The following is a 26,685-nucleotide window of genomic DNA, read 5'->3' on the forward strand; positions in this document are numbered from 1 at the left end:
ACTCCCTGAAAATGTGACATTTGAACAAAATCATGAAGGAGGTAAGGGAGTATGTAATTGGTCCTTTAAAGGAAGACTATCCGAGACAGAGGGAAAAGCAGGCAGGAGACCATCTGGCCTATTCAAGGCTGGCGAGTGTTGGAAAATGAACTCAGAAAGGTAAAGGATTGTATGTGCTTTGAGGAGGGCCTTGTAGGATACAAGAAAGACCTTCCCTAGATTACTAATGACACTTAATTCTTTATCCTTTTCTACCCATTTGTCCTTCCCATGTTATTTGGCTCCTTTTTCCCACTCTCACAAGACCCCAAAATAGTACTCAGGGGTGAAACAATTTATCTAATACAGATAACGACTACTGCTAGCTACAGAATGTAAAACCTATTGGACATGGCTATCAAAAGGTGGGAATGTAGCATCAAAGCCTTCTAAATTAGACTTACACTAAATCAACCCATTTCGAAACTCAGTAGTTCTTTTGTAAAATTTTGATTTCTCCCTGAATCATAAGGGTAATACAGGAGCTTTCTCCTCTAACCCAATTGATCAGGCCAGTGGCTGGAATCAAGGGTGTAGGTATAGCAGAGACTAGTCATGACCCCTCAGTTTGCTGTGAGCAGTCGCATGTTTTACAGAATAAGGAGAGCCTAGTAATCTTATCAGGTGGAGCTGATTAAGTGAACTTCTATCTTACAGGGCATGTGGGTAAGATGGTAACAGGAGGACAGGTGTCTTCTGCCGCCAGTTTCCTTTAAAATAAACTAAAGGAACATAAAAATAGAGAAAAACCTGCATCTGAGCTGGAAACCTGAAAAGATGTCAGCCTACCTGCCCAGAACTTTGAGGAATTTCTGCCAGATACAGTTAAGATGGAGCGAAACCACAGAAGGCCTAGCAAGCTTTCTATGGAGAAGCAACATGTTCTGGCAATAACTGTAGGCAGCACCAGCAGAACACGCAAGATAGAGAGGGCAGCAGAACTGCTGCAGCATAGGCCAAGGCCCACATCTAAGGGCCTCCCTCAGAGCCTTGGGCAGGTCCTATCCGGTCCAAGCCCTCACCATGCCTAGCAGAGGGAGTGCCACCAAAACAGGCTGAGCCCCGGCACGGGCAGCCCCAACATAAATTCAATCAACTTAAAATTTCCCCTCGTTCCTTCTCTTGGATTTGGAAAAAGTCAGACAGACACTAACAGTTATCTCCAAGAATCCATCCTCATGAGATTATGGTGATGGTTGCAAAATTCTGTTCAGATTAGATTTAAGTAATCAGTGTAGCTATCATATTCATGCAAGCTGTTATTTAAAAAGAGACTTCTAAACCAAAAAAAAAGATTGAATGGAAATTAAAACTTTGAATAGCAATTTAAACAGTAACAGAGGAAAGGAACACCAAATTGAGGGCTATAGAAAATCAAATTGATGAAGTAAAATAAATTCCTAAAAAATTCAGAGAAATTTAAAAAGATAAAAATGAGGCAGTGATTAATTTTAAAAGTACAGGATAAAGAGCACAGCAAGTTAAAAGCTTAACAAAAACTGGGAGAACTAATAAAAAAATCCAGCAAGGTTATGGAATACAAAATCAACATACAAAAATCAGTTCCATTTTTATAAACTAATAATGAACAAATCAAAAAGTATCTCAATAAAACAATCCCATTTATGACAGCATCAAAAAGAAGGAAAAGGCTTAGAAATAAACTAAACCAAAGAGGTGAAAGATTTACACAGTGAAAACTACAAAAAATTTCTGAAAGAAATTACAGAAGATGGAAATGGAAAAATATCCTATGTACATCTTAATATTGTTAAGATGTCAAAACTACCCAAAGCAATCTACAGATTCAATGCAATCTCTATCAAAATCCCAATAAAACAGAAAAATCCATTCTAAAATGCACACAAAATCTCAGGAGGCCCTGAATTGGCAAAACAATCTTCAAAAAGAACAAAGTTGGAGGTCTCACGCTCTCTGATTTCAAAATTACTACTAAACTACAATAATCAAAACAGTGTGGTACTGGGATAAAGACAGATACACAGACTAATGGATAGAACAGAGAACCTCAATATATGGTGAAATAATTTTTCAACAAGGGTGTCAAGACAACTGAAGGGGAAAAGGATAGTCTTTTTAAGAAATGCTGTTGGGAAAACTGGTATCCATGTGCAAAAAAATGAGGACCCTTACCTTAAAACATATTAACTTGAAAAGGAAGAAAGATCTAAATATAAGAGTTAAAACCATAAAATTCTTAGAAGAAATCATTGGGGAAAAGCTTCATGACAATGAATTTCACAATTACTTCTTAGATATGACACCAAAAGTACAAAAGGAAAAATAGACAAATGGGACTACATCAAAATTAAAGACATTTTTTCATGAAAAGACACTATCAACAGAATGAAAAGGCAAACCATAGAATGGGAGAAAATATTTGTATATCACCTATCTGATAAGCAGTTAATATCCAGAATATATTAAGTACTCATACAACTCAACAGTGAAACAATAAACAACCCTATTAAAAATGGACAAAGGACTTGAATAGACATCTCTCCTAAGAAGATATACAAATGGCTAATAAGCACATGAAAAGATGTTCAACATCACTAGTCACTTAGGAAATGTAAATCAAAACCACAATGATACCACTTCACGCCTCATAGAATAGCCATTATAAAACACACACACACACACACACACACACACACACACACACACACACACACACAGAGGGAGGGAGGGGGAAAGAGAGAGAGAACTGGCAAAGATATGGAGAAACTGGAACCTTTGTGCATCGCTAGTAGGAATATAAAATGGTGCAGTTGCTGTGGAAAACGTTATGGTGATTTCTCGAAAATTTAAACATAGAATTATCATTTGATCCAGCAATCCCACTTATGGGCATTTACCAAAAAGCAGAGAAAGCAGAGACTCAAACAGATAGTTGTATATCCATGTCCATGGTAGCATTATTCACAATAGTTAAAAGGTAGAAGCAAGCCAAGTGTTCACCAACAGATGAATGGATAAGCAAACTATGGTGTATATATATGATGGTATATTACTCAGCCTTAAAAAGGGAAATTCTGACACCTACTTCACTATGGATGAACCCTGAAACTATTATACTAAATGAAATAAGCCAGTCATAAAAGAACAAATATGGTTATATGCGGTACCTAGAGTAATTAAATTCATAGAGACAGAAGGTAGAATGGTCCCTGCCAGGGGTTGAGGAGGGGGATAGAAACTTAGTATTTAATGAGTACAAAGTACTCATTTGGAAAATATTAAGTTGTAAAAATGAATGGTAACAGTTGTACAACAATGTGAATGAACTTAGTGCAACAGAACTGTACCCTTAAAAAATGGTTAAAATGGTTTATTTTCTAACATGTATTATTTACCACAACAGAAAATTTAAAAAGCTTAGGTTTAGGGTTAGCAGTCCCTCTGCCCGCTATTATATAACTTTGTGACCTTGAGCAAGACGCTTAACCTCCCTCAAAAGTAAAATATGGTAATAACAGTATCTGCTTCATAGGGATGTTGAGATAAATGAGATACTTCCAGTAAAGCACTAAAAGCAAGCACAGCGGACACTCAGGAGTTTGACCGAAAAGGACTACTACTGTATTTTTTAATCACTATCTAGGAAAGGACGCTTTCATTTTTATTTGTACTGTATTTGACTGATAAAAGTCCTTTCTATTGTCTCCTTTAATGACCCTGTCCCCTTGCCATTCAACTGAACTATGTGCTTTATGATTTTTACCCAGCAAGTCTCAGTGTTGATGAAGGAGGCAGGATATTCCCTGGAAAAATGAAGTGTTGAAAGATATGACCCAGTTTCTAAAAAGTAACTCAATGATCTCCAAACAAGGCAAAGATTTCAGAGCCATAGTGTCCTCTACTCTATGATGTCAACTTTATAGATTTGCTAATGTTTTTGTCAATCTTAAAGAGTAATTTGGAGAAGCGCTGAGTAGGCTTCTGGACCTTTAACAATATTATTATCCTTAGGAGAGACCTGCATTTTAACAAAGTAACTTAACTATATATGGTCACCTGAGCTCTAGATCTGGGGGTAACTGAGGAAAATCAATGGAAGTAGGCGATTCGAGGTCTCAGGAGGTCTATTCTCCCCTTAAGTCTAACAGGCCCTGTAAGACAGGTACATTATCAAGGAAAAGGAGATCTAAGCATTTGATGGCACATGTCTGGTACAGTCCTAACAGCTTCTAGAACCACATCCTAAATCATGTGACCAAAGATCAAGGACTAGGAAGCAAGAAGGACACCGCAAGGCTCCAGCACCATCATCTGCTGAGTCAGCTCAGAAGACAAGCAACAAAGAATTACTTAATAAACATTAAAATTACTAAAATACATACTGTTTGACTTATTGTCCACGATGCGGACAGAAAATATCTAGGGAAAGCGAAGTATGAGAGAGAAAACATCTGACAAGGAAGGAGAGAGGGAAGAGGAAGGGGTCAAGGAAGGAAGACAGACGTGGGGTCACACAGGGACAGGTTTAATAGGTGAGAGGTCGAGTTTAGTAAACTAACTTGGTCAAACCAGGCCTGGTCAGGCCACCAAAGTCCTTTCCCTATGGAGCTCACATTTTAAGCTAAGAGCTTCCAAGGAGGACGACAGCAAAACTGCAAGCGCCCAGGTGAGGGTTTCAGCCGTGCCACTCTACAGCACCTTGTATCCTTCTCTGTCAGGAAAAGAAAGGTCTTCCTGTACTCCCAGCACCTTGTCTCCTTCGCCCCTGCAGCAGTCTGTGTGATGAACCTTGTCCTAACCCCAGAAGCCGTAAATGTGACTACAGTAGGCAAAACAGTCATTGCAGATGTAATTAAGTTAAGGATCTCAAGATGAGATCATCCTGGAGTCTAGTGGTAGGCCCTAAATCCAATGACAATTGTCCTTAGGCCAAGACACTCAGAAGAGAGACACGAAGAGAAAAGGAGGTCATGTGAAGGCAGGAGATACTAGAGTGATACAGCTACAGCCAGGAAACCCCTGAGGCCGCCAGAAACTGGAAGAAGTAAGGAAGGGTTCTGCCCTAGAGCCTTTGGAGGAAGTATGACCCTGTCAATACTTTGATTTCAGACTCCTGGCCTCCTGAACTGTGAGAAGATACCTTTCTGTAGTTGTAAGCCACCCAGATTGTGGTCATTTGTTACAGCAGCCCTAAGACACCAACCATGGGAGAAAAAAGAAAAACACACACTTTGCTGTACTCCTTCTTCATGGGAACCACTACCCAAATTTTTTCTTCTGGGGAATCTTCACACAGTCTACCAAGGAAACTTCAGGTCCACTGGTACTGTGTTTTCCACATGGACTTGAACCTCAGGGACTTCATGAGAAAGGGGATCTGCAGGTCCTGCCAGATACTTGGCCCACCTCATTTTATTAGGCTGATTCTTAGAGAAGACACAGATGAGTGGCAGCATATACAATTTTGCTTTTTAACCATTCAAAAGGAAATACAACTGTCCTGTCTATATAGCTCAAAAGATACAGACAGACCACAGAAGAAGATGTTTGAAGGACCAGCTTGGGGAGTTTCTAAAAGGAACCTGAAACACAGGATTTCCCCCAGTGGACTACAGGGCAGGGACAAATGCCACAGCATCAGTCCTCCCTCATCCTCACTCCTGGGTCTTGTATTTCTCTTCGTTTATTTTATTCCCTGCATCTTTTAAACTATACATTTGCCCTTACATAAAAGGAACTACGCACATACCTAAACAAAGTAGAAACCAAGAAACTGTAACTGTGAACCCTCCTGCAATAGCTGCACCTCTATACTTCTGCTCAATCATTTCCAGGATTTGACAACTTGGTGGTAAAACTTAAATAACGTTCCCCTCCTCAGGTCCTACACCTGTCTTGTTCATCATAATTTACACAGTGCTTTCAACAGTACCCTCATGAATATAGCCTCAAATATATTTGTTGAATGATCAATCTGTATTAAAAGGTAAATATTAAAATGGTAAATTTTATATGAATTTTACCATGATAAGAATTTTTTGGGGAAAAAAAAAAACAGAGAGATAGTTCACACCTACTGGATGGCTATCATTGAAAAACAAAACAAAACACAAAAGACCAAGTGTTGGCCAGGACGTGGAGAAATTGGAACCCTCATACCTCGCTGGTAGGAATGCAAAATGGTTCAACCGCTGTGGAAAACAGTTTGGTGGTTCCTCAAAAATCTAAACATGGAATTACCCTATGGCCCAGCAATTATACTCCTGGGTATATAGCCAAAAAAAACTGAAAAAAAATTATTTTTCAAACAAATGTTCATAACTGCATTATTTATAACAGCCAAAGATGGAAAACATCAGTGGATAAATAAATTGCAGTATTTCTATACAATCGAGTATTACTCAGCCATAAAAGTAGATAGAATACTGATACATGCTACAACATGAATGAACTTTTAAAACATTACGCTAAGTGAAAGAAGCCAGTCACAAAGACAATCATGGTTCCATTTACATGAAATATCCAGAACAGGGAAATCCAAAGAGACAGAAAGCAGACTGACTAGTAATGGTTTCCAGGGGCTGGGAAAGGAGGCGATGCGGAGTAATTGCTTAAAGGGTACACATTTCCTTTTGGAACTAGATAAAGGTGGTAGTTGCACACATCGCAAATGTACTAAATGCAGATGAACTGTTCACTTTAAAATGATTAAGTTATATGAATTTCACCTCAATTAAAAAAGAATAAAAAGGGAAAGGTGAAATAAATCCAGTTGTGCCATTTAGCCACAGAATTTAAAGAAACATACAAACCATATGTTTTAATGACTTAACTACAGCAGTCAAAATCAGGGTTCCCCAACATGTGTAGAATAGACTTTGGGCTAGATAACTCATTTCCTGCGTTGAGGGGTTGCTGTATGCACTGTATGATGTTCAGCAGCATCCCTGGTGCCAGTCTCTCTCTCTCTCTCTCTCTCTCTCTCTCCTTCTATGTCTCTCACTGTCTGTCTCTGTCTCTGTCTCTCTGTCTCTCTGTCTCTCTGTCTCTCTGTCTGTCTGTCTCTCTCTCTCTCTCTCTCTCTATGCCAGGGTGTGACAATCAAAACTGTCTCCAGCTATTGCCAAATTTCCCCTGGCAGGGAAAATAGCCCCCGATTAAGAACCACTAGTCTAAATGGAAAAAGGACTCTCCCAGCAATTACTAAGAATTTGTTCTTTTTCAATCCCATCAACCTGCCAGTGTGACTCACTGTTTCCTGCCAACCCTACCGGCCATAAATGACCTATCTTGAACTTCCAGTACCTGATTACAATGTCCTCTCTTCTAATCCAAAATTTCCCAACCACTCACAAGTGCCCCAGATATGCTGCTTTCGGCCTGCCAGGCCAGAGATTATGTGAGACCCTTCGCCCTTTGTCCCCTTGCCTGGATATCCTCAAAGTACAGGTCAAGAAAAAGCGAACCTACCAGTTTTACAAGTATAACAGGCAGCCTTCCTATCCCTAGGCCCCCATTCCCCAATCTCAGTAGTCAATTAAAGAACAACAAAAGTCCCACCCATCACATCATAACCAAACACGGTGACAGGTGAAATGAGAGGTTGAAAGCCCCTATCCTTAGAAGATATGATTAAATTTGCAATAAGTCCAATTATCTCTAACATTGAGGTACACAATCTATTCAGGCCTAGTTGTTTTAACATTAATCTTTTGAAAAGCCCCAAAACCTTAAGAAGAAATGGATTCTAACCTCATCTGAATCTATGTAGCCTTGAATAGGTCATTTAATCCTCTGGGCACAGTTTTCTCCTTTGCAAGATATATGAGTTAGGCTGTTTGAATTCCAAGTTTAATACATTAACTCAAGACCTACTTTCTAAGTATATATCTACTTACTAAGAGCATTTAAAAGATAAGGGAAACGCTAACCATATCTTTGAACAGTCAAAGTTGGGTCAGAGGTAAGTGGAGAATTGTTTGGGGATGGGGAAGGCAGGATAGATAAATCAATCAACACAGTAAGAGGAAGAAAAACAAAAGAAGTATATGCCAAGCGCTCTTGAGTGTATGAGAGAACAAACATCAGAAGCAACTTACCATATGTAAAATAAGTCAACAGAGACTCCCAGCAGTGCCTTATATCTGTATGCGAGAAGTGAGGAGTTGGAAGTATTAGGGGTGTGCGGGAGGCAGCATTTAACGGAGACTTCGCAGCTATTTTGGTTCCTGGACAACTAGAAACATGCAAGATACCATTTCTAACTCACAGATGGAGCATTTTTGCTGACACACCCAGATGTTTTCCTTTATCTAGAGGCTGAAAAGCAAAGACTCAGGGAAAAGGTCCTTCATCACTACGCCGCTCATAAGGGCTTCTCTAAGAGTTACTAGTTAGTCCTGTGTGACGAAAGGGAACCGAAAGGCAACCAAGTTGAGCAGGAGGGCCCAAAAGTTAAAGGTAAGCAGAAACTCAGCAACGAAGTACAAAGGCAAATTCAAGATCATGTGCTGAGGATGTCTCTACCTACAGTTACCATACATCTCTTTCGTCTCAAAACCAAGACCTAAGGGAAAAAAATTTTTAATCATTTTATATATATAAAATATACTTACTTATTTATATAAGTAAATATAAAAAATATGTAAACATATAAGTAAACATAAGTAAAAGTTTATTCCTTTTAATATGAGAAAGCACAAAGCTATGAAATAAATGCCACAAATCGTATTTGTGTAATGATAACAACTTAGCTCCAGAATCTGGTCAAAAGACACATCATCCAAATTGTTCTGGCCTGCTCCTGCACCAGCCAACACTGCTTGCAGTACCAGCCCTCTAATGCCAGATTTTCCTACACATCAAGAACCTCAGGGCAGGTCGGAATGTTTCTTGTCCTCCTAAATTGATTTCAGATTATCACGCCTACATCTTCTACCCTCATATAAAAATTCTTGCCCTTCCAAGCTCATGCTACCTGACTCCTGTAGCTTCCACCCTGCCTTGCCTTTGTACCTCCACCCTCCTACTCATTTCCCAGCATTCACTGAAGCTTTTGGTAACCTGGCATCCTCTCTGCCACAACTCCTGCCGTGATACTGGGTGGTTTCAAAATGCACTACTTACATCCATGGTCACACCCTAGATCTTGTTAATCTTAAATGTCAATCATTCACTTTCTGATATACCTCCCAGCCTCCAGTCTCTCATGACTTCACTCTGGCCTGATCTATTCTTTAAACTCCTCCATCTGCCAGGCTCTCTTTCCATTTCCTCGCAATCAATCAACCTCTTCCTTAGATGGTCTTCTCTCCCCATTCTGGCCCCATGGCTGATGACTTGAACTGCTCTTTTGATTCATCTGCACCCTGGCCTCCCATCACATCTACCCAACCCTGGATCAATGCTGAATCCACCTATTTTGCTCCTAACCCCAGGCTCCTGAGTTCTACCGAGGAAAAATCACACAGCCTTGCAAAACTGTATCACTATCAATTCATGGTCCTCTTCCTGGCCTGGGCTCTTTACTTGTCTTTGGACAGCTCTCTCTTCCATACTTCCTAATGCCTAACTCAAACCCTCAGGAGTCTCCTCAGCCCCATACTCACCACTGCCCTCAGCAGAAAACCTTGCCTCCTTACTCCAGAAAACTGGGGGCATCTGCCACAACTACCTTCAAATTCATGTCTCCCCAAATACTCCCAGCCTCCCAGTACAAACTTATCTATATCTGCACTGATTCATGTATCTCTTCCTGTCTCAGAGAGTGAAATTGCCTCCTTCTTTTCCAAGAAGCAGCCTTGATCCCATTCATTCATTCACCCATTTCATCAACAAATAGTGAGTGCCTACTCTGTGACAACCATGGTTCTAGGCCTGTGAACAAAGCTGACAAGCTCATGAAGCTTAGATTCTAAAGAAGAGAGACAACAAACAACTAAGTTATAGAATATACTAGAAACAGGAAAGAGGAGTAGGGAGAACTAGGGGAAGGGAGAAGTTGCAATTTTTAACAGAACAGTCAGAGAAAGATTCTCTGAGAGGGTGACAGTTAAGCAAAACAAGTGAAGGAGAATAAGCTTTGGGGCTACCTAGAGGAAAAGTATTGCAAGCTAAGGGAACAGTAAATACAAAACCCTGAGGGAGAGGCATTATCCTACTCTGCTTTAATGAACCACAAGAAGGCCAGTGTAGATACAGTGCAATAACCAAAAAGGACAGTGGTGACTTAGGAGAGAAAAGAAGTAACCATGGGCCAGAGCATAGCACTTTCTGGGCCCAGGATCTGCAGTTTCACTTTTAGTGAAATAAAGAGTCACTGGATGGCTCCGAGCAGAGGAGTACCATGAAATGATTTGCATTTTAAAAAATCATCTGGCTACTGTGTAGAAAGTAGACTGAGAAGACGCAGAAGAAATAGCCAGCACAATCCTGGCCAACAATAGCTTGACCCAGGGAGACAGCAGGAGAGGAAGTTAGAAGGTGGAATCTGGATGTGTTGTGAATGTAGAGCAAACAGGATTTTCTGATAAACTGGATGAGAGGTAAGAGGTTTTGGGCCTGAGAATATGGAAGGACCCAATTGGATGACTTGGAGAGAAGGTTTCTGACCTGAGTAACTGAAAGAATGGAGTTGCAATTCAAAAAGATGAAGACTCCATCTCCTCCAGTCTGTTCCGGAACCCCACTCAATTAAGGAAACTACACTCACTCTTGTTTTAATCTCTCTCTCTGTCTCCTGCTGCCTTCCTATTAGTCTATTAATATGCTCAAGCATCTCCCAATCGAACTACTATACTATTTCTCCTTTTCTTTTCTTCTTTTCTTATTCACATTTCCTGAAGAAATAGTCTAGAATGGCTGCTCCCACTCATCAGCTCACACTCTTCTGAAAGTGCTCTGGTGGAGGCCGAGGTCTTCCCATTGCCCAATCCACAGGATGTGTCCCATTCTTTACCCTACCTGTCCACTCTGGGGCATCTGATCCTCTCCTTTACTCCAACTTGTCAACTCTGGTACAGTCCCGTGTGTGCGAGACACTGCAGTCTACTGACTCTCCTTAGACCTCTGGAGACAGTCTTTTTCTGTCTCCTTTAAGGGCCTCCCTTACCTAGCTATTCCTTAAATGTAGCTAAATCTAAATTCCATTCTCAGTCCATTGCTCTTCTAACTCTTGACTTTTCAAACTTGAGTACAAGTATCTCTGCATGGACTGCTCCAAACAAATCAATTTCATAATATTAAACTTTCCTAGGTACTCTTTGCTAAAAATGATCAGTCCAAATTCTTCAAAGCCTTTATTCCACATAACCATAAATAAATAAATAAATTTTTTTTTTTGCATGCCCTTGACCCACGTCTCACTGTAATACATGCCCAGAGTGTGAGAAACACCAGAGCTTTGTGTACAAACCCAGAGGCTTCCTGTGTTCCTCCAATACATATATTCCTGTAAGCATGAAGCATGATGTTCCAAATTCAGGTATATAGTAGAGTAGGGTAGAAGGAGTAAACACAATTTTAACAGACTCCAAATGAGATGAGCAAAAGCCTCTACAGAAATCCAGCTGAACACCGAGTCAACCAACAGAATCATGAAAAATTAGTAAACTTTGTTGTTTTAAGCCACTGGGTTGTAGAGCAGTTTGTTACCCAGCCATAGATAACCCAAACACACCCCAAACACACTACAAACAGATCATATCAACTCATTATCTTCCCTCATTACACCTGTGTCTTCCCTCTTTCAATCTTCCCTCTCCCCCTGAATAATACAGCTCAGTTAGTGCCACTTCTCTCATGTACCTGGGCACTCAAAACTAGAAACCTGGAATCATCCTTGATTCCACACATCTCCTTCAACATCCAAATCCAGTCAAGGACCAAGTCCTGACAACATGACCTCCTAAACATGCATCTGCACTCTTCTCTGTCCCTATTACCGCTCCACCACTCAGATCTTCACCGCCTTTACCCTGGATCATGGCAATGGCCTCTTAAACGCTCTAGACTCAGCTCCTTCATGTCATCCTCCACAAACCTAATAACTAAAATGCAAACCTAATCATGTCATCTCCATTAGAATGGCTTCTCTACCGTTCAGAGATGAACTTCAGGCTCACAGGGTCTCTGTAATCTAGGCCTTATCTTTCTCCCCAGGCCTTTCCAAGTATGAGTGCAGACAAATCATAAATAAAAAGTTGACATATTTGATTACATAAAAATTAAAAACAGCTGTAAAAACCCAACTTAACATAAGGTAAATGTCAAATTGAAAAAACTCTCCAGTGTGTATGTGTGTATATATAACAAATTATTAATATTTTGAATATGTAAAGAACTTCTATAAAATATTAAGAAAGATTAATGTCCTTACAAGAATATGAGCAATGAAACATAACCAAAGACTTCGCTATAGAAGAAATATAAAAGGCAGAAAGAGAGAACGGGGATAGGGAGGGAAGCGGGGAGAGAGAGAGAGAATGAGGGAGACAGAAAGGAAAGGAGGCAGGCAGGCAGATGGGAAGAGGGGAAAGAAAAAGAAAGCAAGAGTCTAACCTCATAAACAAGATACACATCTGGAAGAAGTATAAATTGGTTTAATCCAATGTGTATCAAAAATTATAATGTGTATATCTGTTGATCCAGACTTTCACGTTCAGAAATTTATTCTAAGGAAATAATAGAACAAGTACTGAAAGGCTTAAAAAATATTCATGCAGTTGTTTTGTAATGGCTATAAATAACCTAAATGTCTAATAGATTAAATATTTCACAATACATCCATATAATGGACTAAAACTGATGGTGCAGACATTTAACACAAAGATAGTTAGGATACATTATTACTAAGTGAGAAAGCAGATTATAGAGGATGATGTAAAGTCTATTCTTATTTTTACAAAAATACACAAGTTTAGAAGCTACACACCAAAATTTTAACAAAGATAATCTATGGGATTATGAGTAATATTTTCTCTTTTTCGTCTGGCTTTATCTTCTAATTTATTCTATCACATGGATTAATTTGTATTTTTTTTAAAAAAAACTTTTTAAGGACTTCTTGATTGCTTTCTTTCATATCGACCAAAAATTATACATAGAACTAGCATTTATTTGTTTCAAGTCTTCCAGCCCCAAGCCCTAAATACCATTTGAGAGTCTCCAGCAGGGCTGGAGAGATAAACATATGAGATGTAAACATATACAGCATTAAACAGTGGATTATAATCCTGGCAACTTCTCTGTGGTTTCGAATAAATAGAAATGACTAAATAATATTTTAATGATGCCTGGAACATTGCCTTACATTGAAAGTGTGGAGAAAGGACTAAGAAGGTTGGTTTGGGAAAGAGTGAGAAAAGGGATAGTGAGCAAAAAGCAAAATGGAAACAGGTTTAAGTCCCTAGGGCACTGACACTCAACTTTTCAAAAGGTTAGAAACACATATAATTAATAATAAATATCAAATGGTAACTCATTATCGCTTCAGAACTCCTGTCCCAAGTCATCTCCTTCACCTGAATTCATGACTCCATCCATGACTGCCATCACCTCCTCTGCTCGATTCCATCAAGAATCTCCTACACAGTATATTTCCAACCTCTTCTGCTCTGCTTAATGTACTCAAGACTCTTTCGCCACTAAAAATAATAACAAATTCCTCCGTGACTCAGCATTCACTTCACTTCCCATTCACTCGTTTCACTGCCACCTGGACTCCACTCCATCACTCCACTCAAACTGTTCTAACGAAGCTCATGAATGATTTCCATATTTCCAAATCCAATAACCCTTTCTGATTTTTAACACTTTGAAGAATCCTCACCTTCCTCCTTTTATATCTACTTAGTGTTCATTTTCATCACTCACTCTCTCCTGATTCTACATCTGTATCTTCGATCATTCTTTCTACCTCCTTCATGTGCTCTCTCATTCATTTAACTGTTTTTCTCTGAGTTCCTCACACGTGGTGGGCACTACACTAGGCACTGGGGATATAGCAATAAATCAGTCAGTCAAGGTCTCCACTCTCATGAAGGTGAAATCCTAGCAGGGGGAGATAAATAATAAGCAAGAAAATCAGTCGGCACATGCTACCTGGCAAATTAAACAAGATGAGTTCCTTATATTTGATGGTCAAGGAAGGCCTCTCTGAGGTGAGATTTAATGAGACCTAAATGGCAAGAAGAAGCCAGCCATGGAAAAAGTAGGAGGAAGAACATTCCAGGCAAAGGGACCAACCAAGCCTAAAACAATAAAGAGAAAACAATATTAAATGCTCAAAAAAGTCCCTCTCACTCTCTGCCTCTGAGAGGAGACCACAGTCTGTCTGTGGAGCGTTAGTCCCTTTTCTAATAAACTTTCTTTTGACTCTAAAAAAAAATTATAAATAAATAGATAAATGTTCAAAAAGGATAAAAAGGAATCATTGTGACTATAAAGCACACTGGTTGAGGTGAAGAGAGGATTAACTCTTGTAGGGGTTTGCAGGTCAGAGTGAGGACTTTGGATTTTATTCCAGGTGTGCTCTTCCTCCTCTACCTGCCCCTTACACACTGATGCCCCAAGCAATCTACCCACAGCCTGCTTGTCTCTCTTTCCAGTCTCCTTGTGAAATCTCATTCCATTTCAGTTTTCATTAATATCATGCAATTATAAGACAACTCCTACCAAATTTTTCTCTAAAATCCAGGCCAGTCCAGCCAATAGTGCCCTGTAACCACACTGGATTTCTATCAGTGTTTCATGCTAAAAAGGTCTATATGAAAGTCATTCTCTTTCCTTCATACATTCTTCTTCTTTTTCCTGACACCATTATCTACCCAGTCACTGAAGCCAGAAGCCCAAGATTCATCCTAGCTTCCTCTCACCTACAACAGTTAATAATTAACATCGATTTTTCTAGTTTAAGGGAAAGAAATGGAAGAAGGTGAGTAGAAGAGGAATGGAATCTTTCACCTCCACTAATAATGACACCTCCCAGTATGGTTCGTACATAGGCTCAGGTTAACAATCCAACTCAGGAATGCTGTTTTAGTCCCAGCTACACAAGTCTAACACTTCAACCTAATCAACCCCACCCCAATCTCCCTCCCAAATGGTCTCACCAGAAACTACACAACTCAAATACTATGTCTGAGTAAGAAGAGATCTTCAAGATCACCCAGTGATCTCCTTATGTATATAAGGAGAGACATGCTCAGAGAAGAGAAATGATGTGGCCAAGATCATCGAGGAGACTAGACAACCTCTTTCCTTTACCGCACATAGCTGTTGTTCATATTACATGAGCTAACTCTAGAACCAGAACTTGAATATATAAACTTGGACTTTATACCATCATATCACCTTAAAATCACTCCAATATTTCTGAGTGACTAGAGCCACTTAACCCATTTTAAGTTATCAATAGAACATATTAATATCTAAAACTATGATTTTAAAAGAGAAATAAAAATTTCACCTTCTAGGGAAGTTGATATTATCTAAAAATAACTTTTTTCAAGTGACTTCTCATCATTGGTCAGAGAGCCAACAAGAGCCGACCTTTCAACAAGGTCATGGAGCTCACAGGGCAAACCACCAGGCACAATTTACTGATGATCCCTCTTTTCACTTCTCCTCTCTGAAAAGTAGCAAAAACAAGGAGAAACAGGTGCTCATCTACAATCTAAGAACTATATACAGTGATCGATTTTACACACCATCTCTCTAGACTCAATTTATAACTGAGTTGCTAGTGCCATATTTATGAACCTTTTTAAAATCCATATCCTCCTTGATAAATATAGGTCTCATGTACTCGTCCCACCCCAACACCTGAAGTCTATAATATATGTCTCTCAAGAGAGTATACAATTCCCCATCCTCTTGAGGTTCCCGCCTAGACTGGGGGGGGGGGGTCAGTCTGTGCTTTTTCAAATTATATATTTCCCTCCTATCTGCCCCCCTGACTCCATGCTCACTATCCCAAATATAGGTTGAGAATCACTGTCCAAATTTACTGTGAGCCAACAACCACCACACACTAGAAAAAGAAGTTTGTGTTATTTGACCTAATCATCTCCATTTTTACAGTACCGCATTTAAATGTCAAGTTTTAGAGTTCCTTTATATAGTTAAGATACTTATACCTTATATCTCTACTTTTCAAATTGATAGTATTGGGTATCCATAATTGAACCCAATCAATAATGAGATTTACATGGTTTTCTGGGAAGTATTCTTTTTGCTTTGAATTTTACTTACAACTTTACTAAAAACCTAGAAGATTCAATAGTTCATATCATTGTAATAAGGTCCAAAACATAAACCTATTACACTATTGGAACAGGGGTTAAGAGAGGTCTGTATATTTCAAATCTGTGCAGTCTCTAGTGCCTGGCCAGTGAATTTAAATACTGATTTACTATATTATTCATTCAGTTAATTTATTCTCTGGTACCCACTGTTGTATTGTTCAAATTTAAAAGTTCTGACTTGAATACAAAATAAATCTAATAAACCTTAGAAGGTTTATACCCTGCCTCCTAAGAACAAATTATCTAACCCTAGAAGGTAGATGCAAATGAAATAGCAAAATAAAATTCTGAGACTATGGGCCCAAACAATCAACACAGCCAGCAAGAATGATAGGCATCCAGAAGCTAGGAGAGACAGATCACTTTGGCAGGTGTGTGAGTACTAAGGTTAGGTAAGACAAAGGTTAGGTGGGAATAAGACAGGTGGGTGAGGAAGGGGAAGGTATCTCACGTGGAGGGAACACTATGTAAAGCATTACAAAAAACTAAATCCATGATATATGGGAGATGAGGAGGGCACAGGCCTGAGTGAAGCAAAAGACCTGTGTTAGAACACCAGAATTTGAAGTTGGATAGGCAGCTGGGGTCGGGAGTCCCTCTGGGGCAGAGGGGCCCATCGTACTAACAGCAACTTGACAGGTTGGGGAAATTTTCCTAATACACAGGGGGCTTCGAGCAGGAAAAAAAAAAAAAATTAAACTACAATATCTATCTGAGATTCTCTCTTTTCTTATTCCTCATCCTAGGGTTTGTGGATACACTGATATATATCTGTATCTATACAGCTATGTCTATATCCAGATAGATCACCAACCCTCTAGTTCTACCAGTTTATACACAGAGCAAAATACTACCTGATAAAAACAAAATTCATGCACCCAAATATTATCATTTACAAACTACTAACTACATGCTAAACACTATGCTAAACGTTTTATGTAATTTCGTCTAATCCTTACAGCCACCCACACACAGTATTACCCACTTTTTATAAATGAGAAGCCTGGATCTCAGTAAGTTGCCCAACATCACAGATATAGGTCCAGGATTCAAGCCAAGGGCTACCTACCTCCCATTCCCATGCTTTTAAACCATCATATAAGGTGCTAACCTTGAAGTCTTCTCCTAAGGAGAACATCATAGTGCTCCCTTTATACCAGGGGGACAGGGGAAGAAAGACAGTACTGGATATCAGGTTTTCCCCAATTGTTACCGAGTTACACCTTCTAGTCAAACCAAGATTCTTTTCCATAGCCAAAAAGCCAGATGGAATTATTTCTTGCAACAATGCCCACCCACCCACCCCACCCCACCCCAACTCCCCCGCCCCCACACACACACACCAAGGTTCCCAGGATTCTAAACCTAATAGAAAACCTTTAAGGTCTCAGGAATAGGGTAGGCAACCCCAGGGGAAATAAAACAAGTCCAAAGAACCTGTAAAATGATTAGCACTTCCTGAACTAAGAAGATTCATTGATAAGGCAAAATGATAAGTCAAAGATTCTAGCAAGAGTCTTGCCACCTCTGTAAATGTAGCTCAGGCCCATATCCTCCAGGAAGGGCCCAACTGATGAGGCATGAGTACTCTTCTCTCTTCTTGTCCCCAAAGGGTAATAAAATCTCCATTCTGTTCTCAAATTCATGCTCAGGACCAAAGGGACAATGATCTTTCTCTCATCCTAAAGGTATCAGCACAATAATTATAAGTATCCTTAAAAACAGGCAACAAACAAATTGCATGGCATTGAACCGCTTCCTCCTAGATTCAAGTCCAAGATGAAAGGCATCATTATTTAACATCATTATAATTACAAATGATAAGCTAACATCAATATAATGCTATCATAATAAATAGGGATGCCATAAACTCTTTCATTCAATTGTCTCTCAGCTCTTCAGATATCATGAATAACAAAGCTTCAATTGGCATTGCCACCATTGTCTGCCAAGGTGAACTCGGAGCCCACGGAGAAAAATAACCAGCTCAAGCTGATTTACTCTCAGCAGACCTCAAATCAAACTCCAGACTTTTACTCTTTCAACTTTGTTCTAAAATGAAGAACTCACCCTCTGCCAAGGTGGAAGTATCACTCATAAGGACTCCTCTTTCCTAACAATTGTCTGTTAATAAAAGAACTGAAGTTGTTTAAAGTATACATAAGAGACTAAATAATAATAAAGATAACAGACTAATAATAATAAAGAAAATAACAGGAGAAAGTAGGCACAAAATGCTGCAGCCAGCGTTGTCTTAATGTGCGAATATTCATTATTCTCGAGTAATTCAAAATCATAGAGAATGAAAAGGCTTTTGCTCTGGGTATAAACACAAAACATATGATTTACTTATGCAGGCAATTTTATTCCTCAAAAGAGAACAAAGATGTTGCAATACTTACTTACTTTAACTTTACTAAGAATACAACACATACAAACGTACTGATATATCTAGTACAAATGTACTAGATAGGCTCCCTAAAACAAGGTTCCTCGAAGAAGGGATTCCAGAGAAAAGACTCTTTTAAGAATCTTAAGATTGTTAAGTACAATCCATATTCATGAAATCTTTCCTAACCATTTCTGTCTTCACTGATGTCCTTCGCCTCAAGCCCTCCAGAATTGGAGACCACACCACACACCCCATCATTTCAATAGCTATCATCTTGTGGGGTGCACTTTTTTCTTTTGTCAATTAGGAGAGCAGAAGCCAAGTCTTCTATTACTTCCCATTCGGTCCACATGTCAGTCATGTGTTTCATACAAATCTGATGGGATTCTGGGAGAAGAGTGGAAGGTCCACAGAACAAGGCTGAGATGTACTGAGATGAACTGCAATTCATGTGCTCAAGTGGATTTACTGATTATATTTCTTTTCAATGAATTAACCCTCATAAGACAAACAAGGGGCTTATAAAAAGATCCCTTCAAAGAAACCTTGGATTAAAGATAACACAAGCATACATGAACAAGAGAACGGCAGAGCCTCATTTCTATTCTTGGTATATTCTTCTTCAGTCACATTACAACGTAAAACAATCACAATCTAACAAGACACGATAAAAAGTTCACAAAAACCTTATTAGGATTATTTAAAATATGGATTTGCATCTAGCACCATAAATAATTAACTTCATTTTAAGTATATACTGTGCCTTCAGATATTAGCTAAATAAGAATATAACTTATAAACAAACTTACATATATGAAAGAATTACATGTTTTTCCATCTCAAAAGTTGAGAGACTATTGCTCTAACCAACATTGCCCAATATAACTTTCTATGATGATGAATTATTCTCTATCCATGCTGTCTAAAACTGTAGGCAGTAGCTGCATGTGGCTATTAAGCAACTGAAATGTGGCTGTGTCTTTAGAATTAAAATTTTACTTTACTTTATTTAAGTTAAATGTAAATAGCCATTGCTGGCTCATGTTCACTTTATTGGATAGCACAGCCCTGGACCACTCATAGACAACTGCTATCTCAAAATATACAGCGCCCAGCAAGCAGTGCACTTTTCTGCTTCTGTGTTTGGCCATGTTACTCTTTGCCTAGAATGCTATCTCGACCTTGTCCATATAGTTAAAAGTTCAAATATCAGCTTTCTTTAGTTTTCCCTGACTACTCCTCACCCCATAAAATTGCTTCTTTTCCCCTAACCCTTTTACATCCTTAGAGCTATCTGCACATGTGTCTGAAGTTCTCTAACTGTAAGCTCAAAGCAGAGCCATGTCTTATTTATCATTGCATGATGTCCAGTACATAGTGCATGCTCAATAAGTTACTGAATTTGGCAATGAACCAAAAAAACCTTGCTCTCCCAACATATACTGTAGTTCTTCTTCCTCTGCACCAGAGATGGCTCCAGAAAAGTAGACCAAAGGTTACTCTTTGCCACTTCAAAGTGCTAGATACTACTTCAACAGCCAATACCATTTCTATTATCATTGTCTGGCTCTTTCGGACGCAGATGTCATGTTTTTTTCTTAAGCAGGAGCAGGCTCAGAAAGCACTTACCCTTTGAAGAGTACAAGATAAAGGTAGATTGTGGTATGAGTCCCCAGTCAACTTTCAAATATTGCCAATTAAAATGACTACTCTGATGCAATATTTTTTCATGTGCACTTTATTAATATTTATTAAGCTTTTCCTATATATTCTACATGCAGTTTTAGCTATTAAGGTACAAGTGTATGCCTCCCCAATACCTTCCCACTAAAACCCATGTAAAACTGTTTCTCTCTCTTCATCTCTCATCAAATGAGCACGACTTAGTTAGAAAGACCAAGGAAAAGCTCTGACCACGTGATTGCCTATTCTGGATTTCATTTCTGATTTCTAGATTTGGCTATATTTAGCAAAGTTATAACCGTCATCACGCCCGAAGCCAGGAAGAAGACACCATTCACAAACCACCCCCTGAAAATCTGCAGTTGCCACTAAAAATTCCAGACTTCCCAGCAGACAAAGACATCTGAAGTGGGAGCAATCAAATTGGTGTTTGCATCAGGAGAAGACCTCAGGTGCTTATAACTCACCTCTCAGTCTGGCACTAAAGCTCTCCATAATCTTATTTCCTTTTCTTTCCTCTTCAGGATACCTTTTGATCTGTTCAAACATCTTCATTATCTCCCCTGCCACTCCTTTCTGTAACACTGGTGTCTCACTCCCCTACTTGCTGCTGCTTCAAGCTTCTGGCTTCTTTTTGAACCTTCAGGACCACTCCTTCCCCAGACACTTAGCCATTCCCTTGCCTCACAATTAGATGAGGCCCAGATGAGATCAGTGCATACTGGATACCTATTCAACACTCAAAAGGCCTAGGGCCACAGAAGAAAGAGAGCAGCAAGTGTAGCCAGGAAGCAAACTGCAAAAGAATTTCCTTCTACCATCCCATGCCCTTCTTTCCTTGATTCTGGAAAAGAAACTTGTACTAACCAAAACAACACTAGACTGGTCAGTATTCCTGGAACTCATACTGTTTCACCACTCCACACTTCTGTGTATGCTACTCTGTTTGCTCAGAAGGCCTCCGGTGAACCTCATCTGGAACATCTGCTGGGCAATTTTCATTCCTGTTCAAAACTCACTCCATCTGTAAACCCTCACCCCAGGCCCTTTCTCTTTATCAACTCTTAACATCTTTGACCACCTATTATCTATTAAGGGCCATGCTAAGTACTAGATACTTATCTCAGGGTTATTTGTTGGTCTATGAGCTCCTTAAGGAGGAATTCCCATTCATCTGCCCCAAGTCCCACTCATCTGGTGGCTCTGGAACCTAATTCAGTGCCTGCCACAAGGAAGGCACTAATGAACATGCACTAAATGAATACATGCATACGTCATATTGATCATGTTGATACCACCAACATGTTATATATATTTGTTTTCAGTGGTTTCATACACATTTTAAAGACTCGCTATCTTGCACTGTTGGTAGGAGAAACTGTCAAAGTTTACTGATTTGGAAATTTAGTAGTTCTCATTAGCCTGAGACCTTTAGTAAAGGTGAGAAACAGTTCTAAAGCACCATCTGGTCCACCTTATATAGAACTGAAGCAGTTCTGGAATGTTGTCTTTGACACAGCAGGTATTCAAAAAATATTTATCTATTGTTCGAAGCTTAGATGTGAGGTCTCACATAGCTAAGGAGGTATGATAAAAGCACAGCTTCTCAGTCCTTCTTTAAACATTGCCCCAATTTTCCCATTGAGCTCTCTCTGGAAGCTTAAACCAAATCTTCCCTAGACATCATATGCCCATAACATCAGACATGACCTAGCACCTCATTTTGACATCTTTGCTGAGAAAATATCCTTCTCTGCACCCAGCCTAGAGATAACCATATCGCTCCAAACTCATGACTAAGAGTCATCACTTTCCTGAACAAGCCCCCACTGGACTAGTTCGTGAAACTAGGTGAGCAGGGCTGATGCTACTGATGGAGAGACTGCAACCCAGGCATTTTCCTGTTATACTCCAGCACCTCCTTTTTGGGGTTCTTGCAATTCCTCACTATAGAGCAAAAAAAGGGATGATCAGTGGGATACGGTGGTAACAGGACTGTGTTTTAAGCTCACCATACCACCCCTCCCTGAACTGCCTGGCCACTGCCCTGGGCACGTGATGTACAGTTCTCATCACCCTCAGACAACTCTGGCTGAGACTGATGGCCAGGTCAGCACCCAGGGCCTCAAAGGGAAGAGAGTCCTGGAAGGAGCATGGCTACTGAAACATCTTTTGACCCTTTAAGGAGCTGGTGAGACCTCGGCAAAAAACATCTGGCTCAATCCACCCATAATGGAGGAAAGGATTCCAGAAGATTGCTGCAGCCAAACTAGCCTTCACATTGCCACTCCCATCCATCATAACTATATACATGATGCAATGTTGCTAGTAAATAATAGCTATCATTTATCGTACACCTGAAAAATGTTAGATCATTTATAATATATTGCCTCATTTAGTCTTCAAGACCACTCCATAGGGCAGTGGTTCTCAAACTTTAGTTTGCATCAGAATCTCTCCAGGAACTAAGTAAAGCCCCACCGCCTCAGTTAATGGGGTGGGCCTGAGAATCTGCATTTCTAACAAGCTCCCAGGTGATACTGATGCTCTTGATCCAGGCTCCAGGCTTTGAGGAAAACAGATTCAAGAGAAGTTTGAAATGTCTTATCTAAGGTTCATGGCTAACAAAGAACAGATTCATAATTTGAACCTAGATCTGCCTGACTCTACAGTGCTGGGAACCCTGCTACTGCATGTGTGAATGTTTGCATTCTGTTCCAAATTCACTGACCTATCCCTAAAGGCAGAAATAACACTTTAGACCTTTCTATGTCCCTCTCAGAACCTAGTGGTGCCTTTGTATTCAGTAAGTGGTACATAAATACTTCGTATACTGGCTCCTACACACTTCAAAGAGCCATAAATTCAAACTCAATTCTAGTCAAAGGACATAAAGAGGGAAACATTACCAGACTCAGTTTTACACGAGACTTTCTTGTTACTCTTTGTCCATTATGTCACCACACCTGGATAACTCCTACTCATTCTTTAGTCAGTCACTTCCTGCAGAAAGCAATTCTTGGCTAAAATTGGGGGCCACCCTAAGTTAATCTCCTGAAAGCAAATATCACTCTATTCCAACTGCCTATTTTCCATCTCTTCAAGTAGTTTGTAAACTCTAGCTTCTAGTTCCAAATCATATCCCCAGAACCTAGCACGACACATCACAAACACTCCATAGCTGTTTGCTGAATGTACAAATGAATGAATGAATGCATAGCTGCAAGCCCCATGTTTCACTTAAAAATATAATGCATAATGTGCAGTTCTCAGGGATGAATTCTAAAAGCCTCTTCTTCTGGAGAAGAGGAGGGCAGCCTAGATAAAAAAGACCAATTTGCCTTTTCTCTTTCCTATCACTCAGCCCCTGAGAACAGGCGCCACTTACGGTAGCACCATCTACAATGAGAATATGCTAGCTGAACAAAATGCTCTTGGGCTAAAGGTCAACAGAAACCAATTGGAGAGAAGGAGAGAGCTCTGCACCCCATCAGTCCTCCTGATTTCTCTCATACACACTCCTCCATTTCTCTATCCTACTGCAGTCAAGGGTTTTGGCACAGGGATGAAAGAAACAGATCAGACTCAAGGGTGCGGACCTGGCAGCAGGCACAAAAGCATCTCCCATCCTGCGCCAAAGCCCACAAGGAAAGATCCAGAGGGACAGTGACTCAGGCCCCAGTGACTTAAGTCCAACTAGAGCAGTACTGAGAATGAAAAAGAGCAACAATTTCAAAAAGACATTGTCAGACCTTTTTAAAAAGTGTTTTAAAAGTAGAAGCTTCAACCCTAACTCCAGAAAACTGGGCCCAGCTGAATCCACTGTTTAGACAAGCTGAGAGCCAAACACAGCTTCTTCCTCCTCCCAACTGACCCGCCTGCAACACTCACCATGACAGGCATTTCCCAGGCCGAGGCTAGGACTCTTGCTTCAACCTTAGCTAGCAAAAAGGCTTCTTCCCCAGCTAATAAACTGTTTCCCTACGACCCCCATGTTGCAGTAATAGAGGCCTCCCCCATCCTCCACCCCCTCTCAGCAGATACCACAACCTACGGCAGGTTGGCCCCCTCCAATGTGAATAGCTTCATGCCAAGGAAATTGCTGCTTTTATTAAAAATAAAAGCACACTAGGCAGGCAATGGGCTGTGAAAAGTATGAGTCTGGCATAATTATGAAGGTCGAAGTTAAGGTTACTGAAAGAGACATGCAAAGATTTCCAGAAAGCTTGGAGAATAAAGATACTTAGATACAGATACGGAGTTTACACAGCAGACACAGCAGATCTAAATAAATAACATCTCCAATAAAGAAAAGCAAAAATCAGATGCCACTCTCAAGTAATTCAGGGGGAGGGAGGGGACTAAAACAGGAGGAAGAGGGGCCTACTGGCCTGCTTTCAAAATAACCACATTCATTTCATGTAATTTCTGTTATCTTAGCTACATCCTGGGGACCTGATTACAGTTGAGTCAGGAAACAAACCTAGTCAAATCCACCAAGAGCCTTGGCTCTTAGAAAAACATTCCCATTCTCTGAAAATCCTCTCTTCCTTCCAGTGCCTGCTCATGGTAGTGGGAAAGTTGGGTAAGAGGAAGAAAAGGAGAAACCCCTCTCTTCAGCCCTCACATCAATTATTTCAAGTTTTAGGAAGATGACAAGCCCACCACTCTACATGTGATGTGAAGCTTTACACTTTCACCCATAGGTTTTCTTGTCTGAACCTCCTAATCCAGTGAGGCACACAAGATTTGACGTGCCAATGTTTTAAAAAATAAAATAAAAAGCCACTGAGACAAACAATTTCCTGCAACCTCCCCCCACCCTATAAACCCTGTCACTTTCAAATCTCAGTTTTAAATTTCTCAAGGACAATGATTCACAGGGCAAGGGAAGGGGGAAGGGAGGATCAACTGGTCAAAACTCATTCATACATTCAACAACTAGAAACCAGAATCTTGCTGCATTAGCCCAAGATTTTCATTTACGGCGCACTGAAAGATTCCCATCGTACCTTCCGCCAACACCTCGTCCACAGTGACCTGCTGTCGCCCAATGCCAAAGACCCTTCCGATGTAGCCACTGCCCAGGCCCGAGGTGCTGCCCCCTCCTCCGCTGGAGCCGGAGCCCAGGCCAGAGCTGCCCTGCTCTCGCCGGGAGTCGAAAAACTTCTTCATATTGCGAATAAGAAGCAGCAAAGCAAAATACCGACAGTTTCTAGATTTTTTGTTTTTAAAGAAAACAAGAGATCCAAGGATTCCTTCTCGAATTTCAGATCGGAGAGGAGCCACCCGAATCCGGCCGTGGGGGTGGGGGCTGAGGGAGGATGCCTATAGGAATATGCGTGTCAATCGCGCGGCGGTCGCCTCCTCCTTAAGAGAGCGATTCGTGTAAGTTTAAACCTGTGATGACAGAGGAAGAGAGAGGATGAATCAGAAACACACTTAAAAATTCAAGTGCTGAGTCCTGGGGGAAGCAAAAGCCATCATCCTGGGGAAATGCTTCTTGCATTTTCTTAACGAGAAAAACCCTGGGGCTGAAAACGAGCCCCAAAACCCTGGACACCGTGCCCAAGTCTCAGAAAAAGGAGGGATTCGGGCCGCCTCTGGTAGTGCTGACCCAGCGGAGCACTGCCTCCCCCTCCTCCCCGTTCTCCCCGCCGCCCCGCAAGGCAGCATCCCGGCGGCACCCACTTGAGATGGCTCGGCAGCCGGCGCCCAGCTACCAGCCCCGCAACATTGTCACGGCCGCTGGACCGGCCTGCGACGCGGAGAGGAGGCGGCGCTGCAGCGAGAGCCGCGGCCGCGTTAGGCACCCGCCCGCCCGCCAGCTGATCCCCCAAGCGCCCGGCGGAGACTGACCCGCCGCCCCTCCCCCGCGCGCGCTCCCGCCCGGTTCCATCCACCCAACCAGGAAGTGAACCGCCGCCGGAAGTGCCTCTAGGGGCGACGCGGCGGCGGGCCGGGGGACTCCTGCAGCCGCCGCTCTGTCGCGACAGACGGGAAGGGGTCGTTGGAGAGAAGGAGACCGGAGAAAGAAGGTGTCAATGTGGAACAGTTTTGGAAAAGAACGTTAATATCACCCGATCCGCAGGGCACCATGGGAAAAGTAGTTCGCCGGAGCCCAGAGGATGAACTACAATTCCCAGGATGCCCCTGGAAAAGCCAGCGAGAAGGTGGCGGTGGCCTCCTCCACCTCAAAGGTGGTTAGTTGGGTGGTGCATTTGTGGGGATTCAGTTATTTAAACATATCCGGTAAAGAAACTGCAAGGGACTAGGGTTTCCAGT

The 26,685-nt window shown here is 40.9% G+C and overlaps 1 protein-coding gene across 15 annotated transcripts in view; it reads right to left on the reverse strand.

The window, feature by feature from the left end:
• The window catches only part of AAK1 (AP2 associated kinase 1), a 151,884-nt gene extending 125,422 nt beyond the window's left edge, over window positions 1–26,462 (reverse strand). For 6 of the 15 annotated variants that reach the window (XM_036224966.1, XM_036224969.1, XM_036224970.1 and 3 more), the window contains exons 1-2: window positions 26,092–26,258; window positions 25,413–25,800 (exon numbers count right to left, since the gene is read on the reverse strand). In XM_036224966.1, the coding sequence (XP_036080859.1) occupies window positions 25,413–25,575 (163 nt within the window). In that variant the 5' untranslated portion in view covers window positions 25,576–25,800; window positions 26,092–26,258. Of the gene's footprint in view, window positions 1–25,412; window positions 25,801–26,091; window positions 26,259–26,308 lie in introns of those variants that run through there. The other 9 variants (XM_036224968.1, XM_036224967.1, XM_036224972.1 and 6 more) reach the window with 4 other exon arrangements.
• Between the last annotated feature and the right edge of the window lie 223 nt (window positions 26,463–26,685).

This window comes from Rousettus aegyptiacus, unplaced genomic scaffold (genome assembly GCF_014176215.1).
Source record: "Rousettus aegyptiacus isolate mRouAeg1 unplaced genomic scaffold, mRouAeg1.p scaffold_m13_p_7, whole genome shotgun sequence".
NCBI lineage: Eukaryota > Metazoa > Chordata > Mammalia > Chiroptera > Pteropodidae > Rousettus > Rousettus aegyptiacus.